The 16,928-nt window shown below is 36.1% G+C and overlaps 1 protein-coding gene across 1 annotated transcript; it reads left to right on the plus strand.

The window, feature by feature from the left end:
• Positions 1–4,866: 4,866 nt before the first annotated feature.
• LOC103931289 (N-terminal acetyltransferase A complex auxiliary subunit NAA15) lies at positions 4,867–16,863 on the plus strand. Its single transcript, XM_009340728.3, is given in 27 exon segments — positions 4,867–5,088; positions 6,175–6,253; positions 7,334–7,416; positions 7,514–7,663; positions 9,009–9,124; positions 9,201–9,306; positions 10,214–10,285; positions 10,392–10,507; positions 11,127–11,259; positions 11,440–11,517; positions 11,603–11,656; positions 11,778–11,848; positions 12,122–12,176; positions 12,292–12,387; positions 13,100–13,228; positions 13,519–13,530; positions 13,532–13,602; positions 13,697–13,927; positions 14,140–14,272; positions 14,347–14,454; positions 14,600–14,731; positions 15,002–15,058; positions 15,150–15,247; positions 15,356–15,414; positions 15,507–15,618; positions 15,729–15,829; positions 16,189–16,863. Coding segments are annotated over 27 exon segments (2,700 nt in total). The 5' UTR covers positions 4,867–5,037; the 3' UTR covers positions 16,386–16,863.
• Positions 16,864–16,928: the final 65 nt, after the last annotated feature.

Genomic DNA, 16,928 nt, shown 5'->3' on the forward strand with positions numbered 1-16,928 from the left:
CGCGTGCATAAAATGCTTAGAAGGAATTTGTATTATCTTGTGTGGTTGAAGCACAAGACCGTTAACTTAGCTGTCTTAGGAAGTGTTTTTAAAATGACTTAAAGCACTTTTAATGAAAGTGTTTTTGGAACCAATCTTAGTAAAAATGCAAGTGCTTCCTGCAATAAGCATATAATTGGTGCTTCTTTCAAAATGCACTTCAAGAGCTTTTGGAACTCAAAACTCAAAAGCACTTGTACCAAAAAAGGTTTCAATCATGTTAAAAGCATTTCGAAACGAGCCGTTAATCATCAAAATGCATGTTTAGAAGCTTATAATACTGAATGTTGCTAATCTTAGATGAAAATTCAGATAGGTACCCACCATCTGTATATAGATTTTCCACATTATCATTTCCAACTTGGTTAGGAGCTTCCTCTTAAATCCACTGCGTTCTAAGTTCAAACCTTTTTATGTCCCTTTAGTGAAGAGTAGTGTAAAATACCACTTGTAATAAAAAAAATAAAATAAAAGAGAGAGAACCAAGGAAGGTAAATGTGTTCAAAAAAAATAGATGAGGTCAACCAAGCAATAAGCTTATTGATTAATTTTAAAACAACAAATATTTATGATTTTCTCTATAGACAACAAAATACAAGCCTAATTAAATAATACCAAATAGGTAAACATAATTCTTTGAGAACAAGGAAACCTACATCTTGTTTTAAATACACCTCTCATATTTTGTTGACTACATTTAATGTGCTTAATACACATCATATTTGCTTTTTTTAATTAAAGTTTATCTTAATGCACCCCACTTACTTCCCAATATTATTCCTACACCTCACACTCTACATACACCCCCACCTTCTCCACTTAAACCCCACATCAAAATCTTTGCGATTTCTGTCAATTAGGGATTTTGCGTGTTTTCTCATACTCTCTACTCAATTTTGTTAATCTTTTTTTAAAGCGTAATGCTAAGAAGACCAAATTTCTAAACCAAATTTTGTAAACCAAATGATATGGACGTTGATGATTGGATTATTACTTAAGTGTTAATTAACGTTTTTATTTTCCATTGATGACACATAATTTGATTTGCAAATTTGATCTCCTTAGTGTTACCCTTTTTTATAATATTGTATTTAAAGTGAGCATCCTAAACAAAAAGCAAGTTATAGTTTGGTAACTGTAGTTGTTAATTTTAACTTGGTTTACTGATAAAAAGGTCAGTATTCCCTATATATTATATTAGTAATTCAATCAATGAACCTTGAGAAGTGATATATCACAAGGCTTCAGCCATATTTCTCTTACATCTACCTCACAATCCTCTACCTGTTTTTATGATCTCCATTGCTACTATGCCTTCTTCCCTCCCCGTTCCAACACCACCAATTTGCTCAAACTCACTCTAATCGACTACCTTTGTTGGCTCTGCCAAATTAAACCTTTTCTTATGGGCCAGGATTGTGCAAGGCAGCTGCAGGGGTAAAACTCGGCCACATAGTGGAATTCGACCCCAAGGGGAGAAATTTGGCCAAATTTGTCATGTCTAAGAATCTATCTTCCATTGGGACAACTTCATTTTGAAAGTTAGAAACCTCTATCTTTGTATTCCACTTGAGCAAAGTTTGATTCAAACTTCTTATAACGATAATGATACTCAGCTACGACCTTGGAAGGAACGCAGCAAACACGAGATCAAGGGTCATTTGAACCACATCGGTGACACATGTCTGCATCCATGGTGTAGGTGCTTTGCCCTTATTCTTGAAGTTCGAGGCCTTGAGAGCGATGTTAAAATGCTTATGGGCTTGGTTTCCTCCCTTAGATGGGCCTTGGTTTTGTTGACCTTGGTTGGACGGCTTCTAGCCGCACCTACCACTGCCTAGAACTGGTAGTTCGGGAGTCGATTCTCGCTATTGTGTGGTTGAGGCATAATGGTCACGCCAGTAGGTCAAGCTTGATGATTCATCATCAAAAGTTGATTCTGTTTTTCAGCAAGAAGTAAAACAAAGATTAAATCTGAAAACTTAGTGGACTTATGAGCTCTATATTGTTGCTACCTAACGATATTGGTCATAGAGAAGGTCGAATAGGTATTATCCTAGAAGATCATCTTTGGTCAAGTCTTCATTACAAAACTTGAGAAGTGATTGAATTCGGAAAACTTCACAATTGTATTCATTCACAGACCTAAATTCTTGGAAGCACAAGTCTTGCCAATCTTGTCTTGCTTTAAGCAAGAAGATGTCTCTTTGGTGATCGAAACCATCCGCCAAAGAGACCTATAAAGCTCGTGGATCTTCCTTAGCGAGGTACTCGGTTTGTAGTGTGTCATGAATGTGTCTTTGAATGAAGATTATGGCAGTGATCATGTGATTTGCAGTGCACTGGTGTCGCAGCCACACAGGCTGAGACCTAGAGCGATGCAGCACAGGGGCACATGGTAACCACACAAACTGGTGTCAATGTGAGCCGAGCAAAGCAGCTACAGTGGGCTGCTGTAAGCAAGCCCAAGAGAAAAAAAAAACTTTTTTTTTTTCAGTTGTTGTGGCCCAAGGTGCCAGGTGCCCAATTAAGACGTAGTGGACCATTAAAACATCCTAGCAGCTGCTAAGTGTGTTCGCTGGAGAAGAAAGCATGCGTTGCCGCTTTAGGCAGCTTTTTTTGTCGAAAAAACTCAAGGCGAGTTTGTGATACAACTTTGATCATGAATATGAATGGAGAAAGGTGAATTTCGACATTTAAGAACCAAAACCCTAGAAAATTCAAATTGGAATTTTGAAAAATCCAATGAGATTCGAATGAATCTTGGTCAGAGAATCGCTTGAGACGCCTTCTGGTCGTTAGTGACAATGACCAAAGGTGGTCAATGACGAGGATGCCATGGATGACGTTGGGTTTCTTGGTTGCCAAACCTGGAGCTTGTGGTTGTGTGGTTTGGTCTCGTGGCTCAACTCAGGAAGTCGCACCGTTGCTTTCTGGGCTTCCATGGAAATGCCAAATTTTTTTTTTCACTTTCCAAATTGTATAATTTAACAATTATGAATGTAATGCATCAACAATATATGCAGAATCTAAAATTTGTAAACGTAAAGTTAAGTGATGCATTATGGTGAATGTTTATGCTATTATGACTGCAAAAATATCGAGATAAAAATCGTTGTTTTGATGCAAAAAATTCCACGTTAGATTTCCTAACGCAGCGGAGGAAAGTGCCAATTACGTGTTGCAATCAATTTATCTAACAAGGAGAGCAAGGGGTGCGGCAAGAGAAAGTGTAGGGATTTCTCTGTGTGTATCAAATATGTTATTTCCTTACACAGTGCCTTTATTTATGGTAGTAAAGAGGAGAGGAATCCTTATACTCCCAAACAAATACAATCCTGGTAAGGAAAGAATAATTATAACCAAATCTATATGGGATTTAAATTGCTAATACAACCGTTTCCTATACAATCAAAATTAAAGGCCCCTATAGTCAAAATTGGAAGATAGTAATCCAAAAAATGAGGGTTGGCATCAGTGAGGCCCACATGAGCTAATGCGTCCACCACAAAATTAGTCTCCCTATAAATATGCTTCCAATTGATATGCTGAAATCCATATGCCAACCATTTGATGTCCTCTATGATAGGTTTAAGATGCCAATATGGCATCCAAACATCTTGCACCACCTGGATGACTAGCTTGGAACCCCTTCCACCATTAGTTTCTTCACACCTTTGCGCTTGGCGAACACAAGCCTTTCCTTTAAAGCAACAACCTCCACAACCGAAGTGGTGGCGCCATCAAGATTCAATGCCCCAACACCAATAGCAGCTGCAGGACGATTCAAACTAACCAACCCATCAAAGTTTAATTCACATAACCATGAGGAGGAAGGCTAGCAAATGGGGTGTTGGTGGCAAGGATCACCCATAGAGATCTTCTTACAATTAACCTTAAAAAAAGATAGGCCTACACTTGCGGCAATGGAGACACTCCTAGCCAGACTAGGAATCATACTTCTAAAAACTTTATTATTTCTATCATTTCACATTTGCCAATAATTCAAAATAGCTTTACTAAGATCACTCAAACCATTGCATTCAACATTGTCAATTAGCTCCATCCAATAACACATTAATAAATTGAGTCAAATTATTATTCCAAGGAGTTACCGGAGAAAGGTTCCACGTTTCTTTAGCGTGCTCGTTATTAAGAAAAAGGTGATTTTGAGTCTCATCCTCATTGCCACGCATAGGGCACAATTTGTCAATATTCTGAATGAATTTACTCAATCTCATCCTAGTACGAAGTTTTTCATGAGTAAGAAGCCATGCAAAATTTTTACCTTGGGAGGTATCATTAACTTCTATATCTCCTTAAGGAGCTTCTACCTTTTAACTTCTTGGTTATTATTACTTTGAATCCAAGTCACCAACTTAATTGAGAATGCACCAGTAGATGAGTGTTTTCATACCAAACTATCACGTTTATTTTGCAGAGAAATAGGCACCATACAAATTTTTCCCACAACATCCAGGTCCGACACTCGAGAGAGACAAACTCTATCCCAACTCTTATTATCAATAAACTCACTCATTTTAGTGTTCTAATTTATGCTTTGTCGTTGATTTTTAGGAATTAGTTGAAATAATCAGTAAGTAAGAATCCTATGATGAGTTTAAAAAAAGAAATCCTCCATTACCTGCAACCCAACTAAATTCTATGTGAATAACATGCGTACTATTCACACTCTATAACAAATAGAAAACAAAATACATAAGCTTCTTTTGTAGAAACTCCCAAACTTCTCCTACCAAAAATTATACAAAAAAAAAAGGAAAAAGAAAAGGAAAAAGAGAAGTAAAATCCTAAAAACTTCGAGGTCTTATTATATTATTCTCTCTTCGCTTCTCCTTCACCGTAGGGTTGCAGCAGATAAACGCCCCCATTTTCCTCTTTTTTCTCTGCACGCAGCTCATCACCGCCGAACGCCACACTCTCGGAACCCTCTCCGGGCACTCTAGGACGTGAGGCCCTTTCTCTTTATCCGCAACAATGGGAGCCTCACTCCCCCCCAAAGAGGCCAACCTCTTCAAGCTCATCGTCGTAAGCTCCGATTCCGCTCTCTCTCTTACTGATAATCGCTAGGATTCAAGTTTTATCACTTGTTCTCACTAACGCAATCGCAGAAGTTGAAAAGAAGCAAAACCCTAGATTTTGTGTGCGATTCTGTGCTTTGCTTGTATACTGTATTCTATCTTGCTCAGGAATTAAAGAGCTTCAATAAAGTGTAGTAATTGGGTTTATTTCTGATTTGTTTTTGGGGTTTTGAACTAAATGAATGGTTAAGTCTACGGGGTATTCTGTAATTCCGGCAGTAGCTGATTTGTTTGGCTTTCATTGGTAGGGAGGGATACCAGGTCAAGTTTTGTTAGTTTTCTTTGGTTTTAGTGAGTGTAAAGATTATTACTTTTGGTACTGCATCGGTTAAAAGATTGAGTTTTCTAGTAGAAGAAAGCGATTGAAAAGTGAGATTTTGAACTGGGTAGTGATTATTATGAACAAATCATTAAGTAAAAATTTATTTGCAATAACTTACTGTCTCTGGTAATTTGTTGCACCACGGTGCTACATTCTTAAGCATAATTGAGACAATGTGCACTCCAAAGCTCTGTGGTGAACGTAAAGTTGGTTAAATATTGTCTATCCTTGTGGTGTTGATTCTAATCCCGGATTATTAGCATTGAATGCAAGCCTTTTACAGAGACTTTAACTGAGATTGACCTTATCACGAGTCACGACTGTACTACCATACATTTAACCTCTGGTTTTGTTTTGTGGACAGTAACAAAAAATCCTCATATAGTTTTACCTTTTCGTTTCCATTATATGAGCTGTCTTGGTAGAAGAAAGAGATACATCCAGAAAGTTTTACGTAAATTTTGTTTTGGTTGAAATTAGTATCCAAGTTATTAGCACAGATTATTTTTATTTACCTGCTGACTTTTCCACTTGAGCTATGATTATGATGCTGGGTTTTGTTATTTTAGCCTGTTGTTATATTACTATGGTGATAATAATTGGCAATGCGATCTATATCTCTTATAATTTACGTATCACACATCATTAGTGTTTGAAGTCTTTCTGCTACCACTAATTTAAACCTGTTTTTACTTATTTGCATTATTGTAGAAATCATATGAAACTAAACAATATAAGAAGGGACTGAAGGCAGCAGACGCCATATTGAAAAAGTTTCCAGACCATGGAGGTATGCTTACAGCCTTTACTAAATGTTATGTTTAATTTAAAATTGCTTATCTTTTGGCCCAAGTAAATGATCTGTTTTGTTTTTTTACTGATTCCTTTGATTTATTGTTTTAATTCAAATATGCTCAATTTACATAAAATGTATATGTAACTCTGATAGTCTGGACGAAAATGCTTTATGTATCCCCACCGAATATTACGTCTCAGTTTCATCACTACTAGATGAGCTTTTTATTTAGACATTCTCATTGACTTGATCAATGCGTTCTATGGGAATTAGCGAACTCTGAAAAGAAAAGCCATGGGAGCACAAATCTAGTAGGACAGGTGATATGGAAGATTACTGTTTTCAAAAGAAAATGACCCAGTACAATTTAAATGCAAGAAATTTATGAAACTGTGGGATGATTAAAGTTCTTGAGCTCAAAGATGATTGCTTAACATCAAAATACTTTGTTACATATCCCTTTTGTCCAAATGGTTATTTTTAGACTGATGATTAGCACTTCTCAGAAAATTAGACTGATAATGAAAGCATGATGCCAGTGATATTAAAGTCATTAGTTAGGTTGTTGATTGTGTAGTATTTTTCCGTTGTTAAATATATAGTTTTCAACTTTCAAGAGATGATTCTGTAGTTTGGATTTGATGAGATATTTCTGTGTAGTATGTGGCTCATGAAACTGAAGATATTGGAGATGGCGATGAGCTTAGTGTGTGTGTGTTTTTTTTTTATGTTTTGCTATATTTGTTTTTACTGGGGCTATGTTATTATACTTATGCACCCAAAAGTTTCGTTTTGTCCTCCCCCCCCTCTCTTCCCCCACAACAAAAAAAAAAAAAAAAATTTGCTGTGATTTTCTTGTGAACACTCATACCATTCATATATATGATTGTTTTTTTAAGAAAAAAAAAGGGTTGTTTCTTGAGTTGTTAGTTGATTTTACTTGCTGTTTTTGTCTATGGTAGACTGATATTGACCTTGAATGTAATATACTAAATTTTTTGTTAGAAAAACACTCTGTTTCCGATCCCTGATAAAATAACAGATCAAACTTATGAACTCATGCTACCCTTTCAGAAACATTATCAATGAAGGGGTTAACATTAAATTGCATGGACCGCAAATCTGAAGCATATGAACTTGTCCGGATAGGACTGAAGGTCAGGATGTTGTTTCAACTCTTTAGTATTGTTTCCCAGATAATTCCTAATTACTCTGTAATTTATGTGACTTACCTTTATGTCTTTCTTTACCCAGAATGACCTGAAAAGTCATGTTTGCTGGCATGTTTATGGTCTTCTTTATCGGTCAGACAGAGAATACAGGGAGGCAATAAAATGCTACAGAAATGCTCTGAGAATAGATCCAGACAATATTGAAATACTTCGTGATCTGTCACTCCTACAGGTATACATTAGATGTCACTTAAAGCTTAGAACCAAGTAAATGCCTCTGTTGAATTCTTCTTATCAACTTGCATGCAACAAGACAATAGTGTTGCCTAAAAAACATAAAACAGAGCCATTGTAACTTGTCAGTGTCTGACATTGGCGCATGACTTTACATTTTCCAACCTATCGATAGCTACATATGTCTTGTTATTTGAAACTGAAATGTTATGTGTCAAGAGTGTTTTTGCATAATTGATGATATTTCCTGTTTTCTCTCATTATACCGGTATTGGAAGTTAATGCATGTCTGGAAAAGTAACAGGATGCATTATGGGTACCATATAATGATTGTTTAGATTCATTGAGATTTTATTTGCCAAAATATTTGCAGGAACTACTGACTATTATAAAGTCAGACTTGTGTAGAATTAACAAAAGGTTTTATAAAAAAGTGACTGAGTTTGGGATAGCTGAGAGGAGAGAAAGCTTCCAAATCTTGTGATCTCATTGCTCTAAATAAAGCGTTGAATTAAACTTGGAATAACATGGATAAGTTTTTTTATATGTGAGGAGAAAGCGTAATGCATAAAGTGTTGAACATTTTTTATGCAAATTCAAGGGTGGTGCAAAATGAAGTCAATGTCAGAAGTGGCTAAACAGCACACATAGGTTTGGCTGCTATTGGAGAGTTGGTCCACAGTTGATGAATTATTTGGCTATCTGTCATTACCTAAATTAATATTCTTTATGGATCTCTGGACTTTACCACCAAAGGGGATTGTGCTACATTTCATTAAGGACGAATTCCACCTGTATGTTATGTAGAATGCAAATCCTCGCCTTTGCAATTTGGTGCAGTTGTGTAGGAAGTGGGACAATAAGGACATGCTTATTTTTAACGTATGGAGATGCTAATTTCTATATATATATGTAAGTGTAAATCTATGTATTATAAATAGGTTTATACTTGTCGCCTGGGATCTATTAGACTTGTAGAAAAGAGAATATATATAAGAAAATATTTTGATCTCTCGCATTAGGATTTTGGTAATGTATCAGGCTTCCAGTCAATACCTTTATAAGATGAGTCTACCTTACAGGTTCACAGCAGCTTCAAACATTTTTCAGGATGGGTGTGTAAAAGTTCTGTATATTCGTGTTAATTCTCAAGTCCATCAGGGTTTTTTCTGCTTCACATACACATTTAACTGGTGTCACTAGTTTATTGCTACTGATGTGATGCTTTTGTTACATTTTTATTCTTTCTATTGTGCTTTCTACTACAAACTTTGGCTTTTTTTGTTTGATTTATTTATACAAATTTCAATCAGCTACTGATGCATTTTCCCATCATGTTACAGGCTCAAATGCGGGATTTGAGTGGTTTTGTTGAGACAAGGCAGCAACTTCTGACCTTGAAACCAAATCATCGCATGAATTGGATTGGCTTTGCTGTTTCCCATCATTTAAATTCAAAGTATGGATTATAACCTTTGATGTTTTGAATTTCGCAGTGAGTAGTACACTAAACAAATTTATTTGTTTTCTGTTAGTGCTTTAAAAGCTGTTGAAATTCTGGAAGCATATGAAGGCACTCTAGAAGATGGTTATCCGCCAGATAATGAGCGTTGTGAGCATGGGGAGATGCTTTTATATAAGGTATTTTTCATTGATGCTTTTCCTATAGGTTCAACTGCTTTCTGTTTGCAGTATGAAATGGAGAATACTCGTATGATCTGGAATTGTAAGTCCATGTGTGAATTGTCTGGGTCCTGTAGAGGGCTATGCTTCCAGTATAGGGGATCTGTTCACTAAACTGTCTGTATCAAATAATTGTACCTCTTCGTTTCGTATACAAATGGAGAGGAGGCGTGCTCTTTAATATAAATATATTTATACTGTTAACATGTCAGAAGTAATGAGTTACTATGATTAGATCAATTTGGTTTGAAATTAGTTAACTATTTTAAGCATAATTTATAAGTAATTCTTTTTATATTAAGTGTATTTGATGAATATGTTTTGGAGTTTGTATAAGCTGTGGAAAGATTCAAAAGAACTTAAATGGCTGAAATTGGAAGATAAAGTTGGTGTTTGTCTGGTCAAGTTTTGATCACTACTGAGCTGTTATACCACAAGGAAAAAAAAGACTTCTACTTTGTAGTGACTGACTTTCTATTCACGGGTAGCGGTATCATCAAAAGAACATATTTCATGATAGTCGTAACCTTTCAATCATCATTCTTTTTAATAATAGCCATAACAATTTAATTATCCTTTCTGAAGTAAAGCTTTCTATATATCTTTCTTAAAAATCATATAAAGTGATTTGGGAAACTTTTTATATTTTTTTTGTTCTTGTCATAAATGGTGCCATTGCTCAAGCTAGGAATAAATCAAAATTTGGAAAATTTCCTTCTGCATAATCATGCCTAGTTCTTCATAATTCTGCCAGCATGACTCCATTAGCTTGTTATGGTACCAGATCTTTCTACTTTCATGCAAATTAATGTTATTTTTGGTGGCTGCCTCATAAGTTTTTGATGGTTGCTGTGAATGTTTCTAGATTTCGTTGTTAGAGGAATGTAGCTTAATTGAGAGAGCTCTTGAGGAATTGCACAAGAAAGAGTCAAGAATTGTAAGTGTGTATTTCAATGTTTTCTGGTCAATACGGGCTGTTTGATTTCATGCTCTGAATATTAGTGGCTTCTGGTTGTAACCATTCTTTGTTGATTGTTTTCTAGGTTGATAAGTTAGATTATAAAGAACAAGAGGTTTCTCTTTTGGTGAAGCTTGGTCACCTAGGAAAAGGTGCTGAATTGTATAGGGTATTGCTTTCCATGAATCCTGACAACTATCGGTAATGTCCATTTTTCACTTTTCATGTTTGCATTTAATAAACCATTTACAGGTCCTAAATTTCTTTTTAGGTATTTTGATGAGGTGCAAGAATTTTGTGGGAGGAACGACATGTGCTTAATTTGAGTTGAGATTCTTGAGAACAGTAGTCGGATTTTATTTTATTTTTGAACCTTAGTATTGCTGATGCTATTCTATCATAGAACAATAACTTTATTGATTAAGCAAGTTAAAGAGAAGAATGTTACTTGGGGTTGGTATTACAATAACGTTGACTCCTGGTGGAATTATTCCCAATCCCAAGTACCCCAACAGGAGTGAAACAACGAGAATGAGATCCCTAATTTATGTGGGTTCTTGTGGATCCCACATGCCTTTAGATTCTTTTATTGAAAGTAAACACTGAACAGGTTCCTTTCTCCTTCCCAATAAACATGCCCTCAATCAATGGTGTGTGACCTTGGTCATCTCATGATAGTGTTCCATCTTTTCTGCTTTAGGTTTTTTAATATTGTTGACTAGGATTTTGGCTGAAAGTATTACTATGTATCATGTAATCTTTCTCTTACACAGTCCCTATTGTTTAAGGTGAGTTTAATTAGTTGTTTTTTCATGGTCAGATATTATCAAGGCCTGCAAAAATGTCTTGGGCTGTATGCAGAGAATGCCCTGTATTCACGTGATGAAATTGAACGCTTGGATGCCTTGTACAAATCCCTTGCGCAGAAATACAGTTGGTCGTCTGCTGTTAAGGTAACACATTCTCTCTATTGATGTTTTTAATGCTAATTCTTTTTTCCTCATTTAGAAATTTTATTTTATCTTATACTATCTTGGCGTTCCCACATTATTCCAATTTTGGGGTGTGGTGTTTGTTTAATATCATGTTTATTTGATCTCTACTGTCTTAACGTTCCTGTTTTCTTCAAACAGAGAATACCACTTGATTTCTTACAAGGTGACAAGTTTCGAGAAGCTGCAGATAATTATATCAGGCCTCTCCTGACCAAGGTAGCTTCAGTCATTTGCATGCAGTTCTTATCCAACCGCCCAACTTTTGGAGTTAAATGTTGACTGATCTTTTTGATGTTTCTAGGGAGTTCCTTCGTTATTCTCAGATCTTTCTCCTCTGTATGATCACCCTGGAAAGGTTAGTCTAATCAATTGGTATTTTGGTCTGAATTTTGAGGAGGTTGTAGGGAAAGTAAATTGTATTTTTGGGGTTATTAACTCATTGGGTTCAAATTTTTATTTTGGAAACTCTTATCCAGGCAGACATTCTGGAACAACTTATTCTTGAGTTGGAACAGTCAGTTAGGACGACTGGTCGATACCCTGGGAGGTAATATGCTGCTGTAATTATTACATTTGAAATTATGAATTAGGTATAAACTATATCATCTGGCTAAGCATTACATCATTATTGTTAAATCCCTCCTAGCTGACTGTGAAAAGCTATAACTTGGTGTAATGGGTTTTAGACTCCTTAAATATTATTATCTCTTCTGGTCCTATTCGGTTTTTTTAATGTGTACACTTTTTTGTATATTGTGTCTTGGGGTTCTCTTAGTATTTGTTTATGCTCATGTGCTGTTTCTTTTCATCTTGGATGCAGGGTAGAGAAGGATCCCCCTTCGACCCTTTTGTGGGCCTTGTTTTTATTGGCTCAGGTTGACTGTCATTCTTTGAATATATGGCCTTTTTTTCTCTTTGATGCTTCTAGCTACACCTTTGATTCTTAATGCTTTGAATTCACATGTACTTATAGATTTTGTGCTGATGCAGCATTATGATAGACGAGGTCAATATGACATGGCTCTATCGAAAATTGATGAGGCCATAGAGCACACTCCAACTGTGATTGATTTATATTCTGCAAAGGTTGATTTGAACCATCTGTCTGTGTTCTTTTGCTGTTTATTACCGTCTTTTGATTTTACCTGCCATGGCTTTAAATAATTGTTTTTTGAGGTGTTCCTATTCTCTATTTCTCTGTGCTATTTGCGAGCAAAACATAGCAATCGGTTACAACTATGGAGTTGTCAAGATAGTTTATTTTAGTATTATGTTAACGCATATTTATGTTTCTTTGGGAGTTTTCATCTGAGTTGTGAATGTGGGGTGAAAATGAGATCCATGTAACAAAGAAAAATTTATTAGTGAGATGAAAGCCTTGATAACTTCTGAGTTCGGACACATGCCATATTGAAAGGTCAACTGTAGGTGCTGTATCTGGTCGGTTCCTATATGTTGGAAGGCTTTGAATAAAATTCTTACCCCCTCTATATTGGGGTCCCAACAATTTTCAAGACTACAAGCTAGGCCTTATGCAGACTGTTTAAGTTTTATTCTTGGGCTGCTAGTGTATTTTTTATTTATTTATGTTTTGTATTAACATCCATTCACTGTTAGATTGCCTTCATTTAAACTATCCAAATTAGCATCCTTGGGTAGTACTGTTTTTCTTTTCATATTCTGTCTTTGATGTGCACAAAAAAGTGATGGATTATTTTAATGAATAATGTTTTACATGTACTGTTGGAAAGCATTTGTTTGTATCAATAACTAGTTCTGTCTTGTCTCCTGTTCACAGAGTCGGGTTTTGAAGCATGCTGGTGATTTGCCTGCTGCTGCTGCACTGGCAGATGAAGCTAGATGTATGGATCTTGCAGATCGCTATATAAATAGTGACTGTGTTAAGCGTATGCTGCAGGCTGATCAGGTTTTAATTCTCACTTTTTATGACTAATCTCTTTGTTCTGTTCATTGGAAAATCTTTTGTAGAAAGAGCGGAACATAATTGCAAAAGGGGGGATGGACATAGGGTCCATTAACCAAGTCACCTAAAATAAAGCAAATAATGCCAGACTTATACCAAAACAAATGATATATGGGAGCCATATTTTGTATGCATTTTTATCGTAGAAATTGTTGTTGAATTGTGTGGCCTTTTCTATATAGTTTCTCTTAATACTGAGCTTGTTATCATGTTTGTTTACCCTCCTTTTCAAGGTTCCTTTGGCATGACAAAACTGCTGTACTGTTCACAAAAGATGGTGATCAGCACAACAACCTTCATGATATGCAGTGCATGTGGTTTGTGTCAATTTTGTCTGGGACCATTTACTGCTTGCATGAAATAACACTTTTGGTTGGGAATTCTTAATTTCCATATTTTGTCCTTTTGAAGGTATGAACTTGCTTCCGGTGAGAGTTATTTCCGCCAAGGTGATCTTGGACGAGCCTTGAAAAAATTTTTAGGTGTGGAGAAGCATTATGCTGATATTACAGAAGATCAGTTTGACTTCCATTCTTATTGCTTAAGGAAAATGACGCTGCGTGCCTATGTCGAAATGCTTAAATTTCAAGATCGGTTGCATTCACATGCATATTTTCACAAAGCAGCGGTTGGTGCAATCAGGTGAAGTAGAATTATTGGTTTGTAGTTTTTCATAAACAATTTAAGCAAATGAGGTTATTTCCATGTCACAGCTTCATCCAAGATTTATTGTTTTTTACACCATGTAAACTTTGTTGGTTTGTAGTTTGTCATTCACTTTGAAATAGAATAATATGCAGTACTTTAATTCTTGGCCCATGTTAATATTTGTGGTTATTGAATTTGACATGCAGATGCTATTTGAAGTTGTATGATTCTCCTATGAAATCTACATCCGAAGAAGATGATGAGATGTCTAAGTTGCCCGCTTCTCAAAAAAAGAAGCTGAGGCAAAAACAGAGAAAAGCAGAAGCACGGGCTAAGAAGGTATTGTATTTTCTTTGTATAGTGTGTGGTTGTCCTTGTTATTTTGACCATCCTAATGCTCAGCATTTGTTTAGGAGGCAGAGGGCAAAAATGAAGAATCCAGTACGGGTGGTGTTTCTAAGTCTGGGAAACGAAATGTAAAGCCTGTCGATCCTGATCCGCATGGGGAGAAGTTGTTGCAGGTTATTTTTTAATTCGCAATTGCTTCTTGCCCCTTAGCTTCATGTTTCCAACTGCTATACAGTCATCTTTAGATTTTGCTATATACTGCTCTTACATAGTAATTGGTGTTTTATTTCTCTCTTACACTCTTAAATATTTGCTCAGGTTGAGGATCCGATGTTAGAAGCTACGAAGTACTTGAAGCTGCTTCAGAAGAACTCGCCTGAGTCCTTGGAGACGCACTTACTTTCTTTTGAAGTAAATATGAGGAAGCAGAAGATTTTGCTTGCCTTTCAGGTAATTTTGAGCAAGATGTTTCTCATTGATTTTTGTTTACTTGAACAACTCCCTGTTTGTTTCATGGTTGGAAGAGTTTGAATTTTAATATCCAAGATATCTGTCACAAATAACTGGAGTATAGGAGTACCTGGAATTTGTACTTGTTACTTTACCAACTATAACTGGAGTATAGGAGTACCTGGAATTTGTACCTGTTTTAGGTAAATCATTCTTTTGATTTGGAGAACAATTTTATACTCATTTTTGTAAGTTTTTTTTTGGCTGTAGGCTTTGAAGCAGCTTCTGAGGTTAAATGCTGAACACCCAGACTCACATCGCTCCTTGGTATGTCATACATCGTGTCTTGCTTGTTTGTGTGTGTACATATATGTTGTGATTGTTTCAGAGGCCCTTATTGCTAGACTTTATGTTACAGATTAAATTCTTCCATAAAGTGGGTTCAATGCCTGCTCCTGTGACGGATAGTGAGAAACTCATTTGGAGTGTCTTGGAAGCTGAGCGCCCAATGATCAGGTTTTCTTTGAATGTGCACTTTGCTCTCTCTCTCTCTCTCTCTCTCTTCTCTCGTGTGTGACAAATTTCAATTCACTTACCGAAGATCTGTTTTTATTCTTTCTATAGTCAATTACAGAATAAGTCTTTGGTGGAGGCAAACAAGAATTTCTTGGAGAAACATCAAGGTGACTATTAATTTTGAACTTTAAACGATAAATGCTTGAGCTCATTATTGTTTGAATTGTTTCCTTATGACATTCTTTGTTCGTCTTTTCAGATTCTTTAATGCATAGAGCTGCAGTTGCAGAAATGCTATATGCTCTGGAATCTGACAAGAAATCTGAGGCTATTAAATTAATAGAGGAGTCAACCAACAATATGGTGCCCAAGTAATGCCATGTTCCATTTCTTTTATTTTATTTTTCTTTGAAAATTGTTTACCTGTTTACATATCTTTAACGGTAATTATCGAAAATCTTTGCGTGTATTATCATATTAGAAATGGAGCGCTTGGGCCTGTCAGAGAGTGGACACTCAAAGATTGTATTACAGTCAACAAACTCCTTGAAACAATTCTTGGTGACCCTGCGGCTGCTTTGAGTAAGAGTATTTTGTTCCTCTGTACTAAAAATATTTAAAGGAGTTTTACATGGGGTTGCGTTACTTCTCACGAAATGGGAGATATTGGTAATTTGGTATCAGATGGCGCATTGGATTGCTCCAGTCTGTCTCACTTAAGTAAAAAGTTTGTTCCAAAAATTTGTAACCTGTACTCTTGACCTTAATGTTTTTCTGTGTTTGAATCTCTCCCTGGTAGTAATCCATGTTACAAAGACACTTTTTGGTTTGGAAATAGTCAGATTTTGTATTGCGTGTATATTAGAGCACTTCATTTGTATCCGTAAAATGTTCATCTGGTTGAAGACATGGGCTCCTCTAATACTTTGTTTCTTTTGTAGGATGGAAAAAACGGTGTGCTGAGTACTTCCCTTACTCAACATACTTTGAGGGTAAATGCAGCTCTGCCGTACCCAACTCACCATACAACCAAAACGGAAAGGCGAACCATACGGAAGGGGAGCAAAGTGCAGATTCCATTGCAGTAAATGGAAATTTAGAGGCATTCAAAGGCCTTACGGTCCAATCACGAAGCTGAATACAAACATTAACTAGAGAAACATGCAAATTCAGAGTGTTTGATTGACAAATCATAAAACCAAGCTGCAGGTGAGAAGCGTATGTGCAGGGTAGATCGAATTGCCAGCTTTTTTGAGATAACGATACCGCAGTTTTGTGCAAAGTTATGGTTTGCTTGAAGATCAGGTTTACTTGGAAATGTGTATAATCAACTATCTATTGTGCCTTTATGGTTGGTTTTTCTTTCTGAATTTTGAATGTGCTCGCGTTTTTGTGAGGGTCTTGAGTCTGCTTCTTGGTACGTGCTTGTACGCTTGAGCTTTACTAATAGGTCGGAGGAGCTACAGAATATCATTTTTTTTTTAGCGATGGTTTTAGATCCGGTCGGAATAGATCCACAGGAGCAATGTTGTACTCTTACCATTTCATTTCCATTTCCTTTCATTATGTATAAACACTAGATTATTTGAAATTTTTTGCCATGGATATTACTTCAAGATCAACGCGTTTATTTTGTCTATTTTTCCTTTCATTTGTTTTGCGACAAGATTTAAGATCAGAC

Source organism: the organism of the source record quoted next, unplaced genomic scaffold (genome assembly GCF_019419815.1).
Source record: "Pyrus x bretschneideri cultivar Hongxiangsu unplaced genomic scaffold, Pyrus_bretschneideri_v1 Contig20, whole genome shotgun sequence".
NCBI classification, from domain to species: Eukaryota; Viridiplantae; Streptophyta; class Magnoliopsida; order Rosales; family Rosaceae; genus Pyrus; species Pyrus x bretschneideri.